Source organism: Nestor notabilis, unplaced genomic scaffold (assembly GCF_000696875.1).
Source record: "Nestor notabilis isolate BGI_N333 unplaced genomic scaffold, ASM69687v1 scaffold11614, whole genome shotgun sequence".
Lineage (NCBI taxonomy): Eukaryota > Metazoa > Chordata > Aves > Psittaciformes > Psittacidae > Nestor > Nestor notabilis.
In genome coordinates, this window is record NW_009925183.1 from 55,297 (window position 1) to 59,233 (window position 3,937).

The 3,937-nt window shown below is 38.3% G+C and overlaps 1 protein-coding gene across 1 annotated transcript in view; it reads right to left on the reverse strand.

Annotated features, from left to right (window-relative positions):
• Window positions 1-3,235, reverse strand: part of CLSTN1 (calsyntenin 1) — a gene marked incomplete at its 5' end in the record, with an annotated part of 29,316 nt that extends 26,081 nt beyond the window's left edge. Inside the window, one exon of the mRNA XM_010012930.1 lies at window positions 3,113-3,235. Coding sequence (XP_010011232.1) covers window positions 3,113-3,235 — 123 coding nt within the window. The remainder of the gene's footprint in view (window positions 1-3,112) is intronic.
• Window positions 3,236-3,937: the final 702 nt, after the last annotated feature.

Consider the following 3,937-nt stretch of genomic DNA (forward strand, 5'->3'; position numbering starts at 1 on the left):
TGCCCACTACACATGTGAATCCCACATGCCTCTGGGTGGATTTTTAAGGTTTGTTTTAAAGCCTGAATAGAGACTCTGCAAGATCATTGCTTGCTCTACGCATATTCATGCTCTTAAGTCAAAAAATTCCTAACCCCCACAAAAATACTTCTTGCATCCCAGATTCGTAAGGGGAAAATGAAGTATTGTGGCTGAGAAGTGGTTTTCTCTAGGGGTGAGGTGGGGAAGAGGGATTCAAACCCTATTAGAGACACATCAAACCAATAAGGAAACATTTCAAACACCTTGCTAGCGAGACCCTGTGTTATGCTCTCGTAACATTCATCTATGTGAAGGCATCCAGAATGCAGTAAAAATTCAGTTCCTTTTTGCATAGTAAAGGGGAAATCCATACTGAGAGCTTCAGCCATCAAGCTGATTTTAGACATGAACTACTCTAACATACAATAAAAAAACGTAGCTGTCCTTTATGTTTTGCAGCAAAACCATTTAAGATCAAATTCCAATATGACTCAATTTGTAAAGTAGGAAAGTTTCACTGAGGAATGAGAATGGTCATTGTCTTCTCAAGCAGATCTGTAACACTCATGGTACAAAAGGCTGACTCCATAGGGTCTCTACATGTTGGGCAATATGGTGAGACAACCTGCCATGACTATATTCAAACTCCATTTTCAGAAGTGTGTCATTCCAGATTTAAAACCATCTCTATTACCCTAGAAATAGATGACTTTATCACCCTACTTATTTTTGTATGCCTGAATTTTAGGATCCTACCCACAGCACAGAGTGAGCAAAGCAATAAAATATTACTTTTGCTTGCCCCACAGTTCATCTTACTACAAAGCATTTAAATGAACTAGTTTCAAGATGTTTCAACATCTCAAAACAGAAATAAAGCAAAAAGCTCTACTTAAAGTATTTTAAACCTGCAGACAGTTCAGAAGCTTCACAGCTCAGCTGGGGGGTACAGTTAATTAAATATCAACCTTTTGAAGCCTGAATAAATTTGATTTATAAGTAGGAATATCCAGTTAGGGCTGAAACAGCCACTTAATCCCCAAACTGCTTTGTTTTGCTGTGAAAACACGTCACTGATCTAATGGGCTTCTCACACTTCCACACCCACATAGATGCTGCTGGACAAGAACAATGCTATGCTCCGCTCCAGGACATGACTACAGCACAAGCAGCTAGAACTGATAATGCTGATTCAACATGTCTCCCACATCTGGTCTCCTTAAAGACAGATTCAAGTATTGTTCCATTTAATGGGAGACAAATACTTTTATAGATTCCCACAGCACAGTCATTCAAAATTGATGCAATTCAAATCCAACAGAGTCACATCGAGGAACATTTCTTTACAAAAGTTAGTGTGCTGGACTTAAAATGTCACTGTTTTAAAGCCTTGTTCTGCTGCTGCTTAAAAATCGTTAGTTTTTGAAAGCCAAAATATAATCTTTATATAAATGTTTAATAAAACCAACACCCAGTTGATAAAAATATTCATTAAATAAAGCAGGTTTACACAATTCACGTCGACACAATGGAAAAGCACCTCTCATTTGAAGAGATGCCTTGACATTGGATTTTCCTCTGCAAATTTGACAGTGTATTTGGAGATATTCTGCCAGTGCTTTCTCAAAGCTTCACGACATCCAGCACTCAAGAAAACTTTGCTATCCACTGAGAGGTATAAACCTGCCATTTTCAAAATCTGATCCATGCTGCCAAACTCCCAGCGCCTACAGCACTTGGGAACTGTGAGAGATGATTCACATTCCCCTGATCTCCACGGATGCAAGTCAACCTTCTTAAACCTCTTCTTACAAACACGTTTCCCAGCACAAGCTTCTTCATTTTGTGACTTCTCATTTCCTAGAGAGCAGTTTTACTTCTAGTTAGGATTACTTAATAACCTCTGCTATGTGTGTCCAACACCTGAAAGAAGTTTCATTTTCAGAGGTTTACCATTAGCTCTGAACTTTTTGTATTTGTGAAGCAGCCTTGGAGAAATTACAGCCTCAAACCTGTTACTTTAAGTACCACTTGAACAAATTGTGACTGAGTTGCCATAATACTGTAGCACACCATGCAGTCAGCACGCTGAACATGTGAAATGGCTGTTGATTTAATCATCCTCTTGTTCTATCACTTCTTCCTTGAAGCCAGGCTAAGCAATGTTCCCCAAAACACCTACTGTCACATCCTCTAAGTATGTTACTGGGATTCTTAACTCTAAAACTCTACCTAACCAAGTAAACTTCTGCAAGTGTCTAATTTAAGCTTGTGTTGTCCACTACAACTCATTTAAGTACCTGCAGATGCCCAATGGTGTTCCTCAGAGTTTTCTCACATTCTGTTAAACCAAAAGAGTGTTTTCCATAATACTGCATTTTTAATACAGTTTCCAGAAAAAAAAACTACTGCAGAAGTTTGTAAGAAAACTCTCATCTGTCAGTCCTATGTTGAAACTGAAGAATCACCCTACATTTTGCAAATCTTCCATGTATCATTCTCTATATTCTTTGCTAGAGGAGAAAAAAACCTTTTCTTAGGGGTAGAAGAGGCTGTGCCATATGGAAAAATACCCCAAACTGCTAAGCCAACTGATCACAGAAATGCAGTCTTAATTCTGCTCATCATTGTTTTCCATCTATTAAGAAACAAATCAAAACCACTAAGAAAAGCTAAAACTCTCTTCAGAATGGTAAGAAAATAATTGTTTCAGAAGTCCCAGACTGAATGCTGTGAAATGTGGAATTCGGAGGATGAAGGAAAAGGTAAGACACTACGCAAAAAAAAACCCCAAAAAAACAAAACCACAAAACTCCCCCAAAAGCAGAATTCACATAAGCACATGACATTGAAAGAAACACGGAATACCTGCAATATAGAGCACTCTCTGGTTTGGCTACTTAGCTGCAGCTGTATATTTACAGCTGTAAATATGAAATAAAACTCAGGTCCATGCACAAACATTTCCTGGGGTCTAAAAGCTTTGAAGCATTATGTTGCCGTTAGGGAAAACACAGTAAGTAACACACAGCATTCATCCTCAAGAAAGCATTTCCACTTCTTAGAAAAGAAATGCAGATGAATTCTTTACCTGCAAAACGCAGAGGTGCATCTTTGTCCAGGGCTATCAAAGGGGGGTCCAGGAGCACTGTGTTGTCGTTTTCTGTAACTATACCATGATAGGTTGTTTCAATCCATGGCTTATGCTTGTTAACTGAAAAGAAAACAAAGTACAAAGTCAAATTGTTTGAACCTGAAAACTTCTTTTGAAAATGCTTTAGAATACTGAGTTCAATGCTTTCCTCTTTCATTCTTCTAAATCTGAATCTGCATTTTACTAAATCAAACCTTTGAGACAAAGTCCAGGCTAAGTATGTTCAGAAGAGTTCAGTGTCCCTGCAGGCTTCCCAAAAGTAACTCAGAGAATCTAAATTAGTCTCTTAACTATGCTGGGAGTTAAGATGTCCCCGAAGTGCAACTCAAAAACCTTCTAACAGTGATGGGGAGCCACTGCCATCAGTGCCAAGTGTGACAACATGAAAACCTGCATGAAACACAAAGGCTTGTTTACTCCTCTCTGGCTTGGAAAACCTGGGATGCAGTTGGTGGACTGTTCAGAATGTGAAGGCTGCTTCTAGTTTCAGCATTTTGTCTTGTATAGAGTTTTTTTATCATTGAGAGAACAGGTGGAAAAGAGATCAAACATAAGCAATTTCTATACAAAATTCATACTAATTTCTACACAAAAATAGTTATCACAAAAGACACAAACCAAAATCAGATGATATCTACTAGGTTATCGTCTACTACCTGACATCCAGTGCAAGAGAGCCTTGATTATTAAGTATTTATCTTTATGTTATGCTCTCCAAAGACAAATACATCTTGTAGTCCACAGAAGCAGGACATGTGGTGT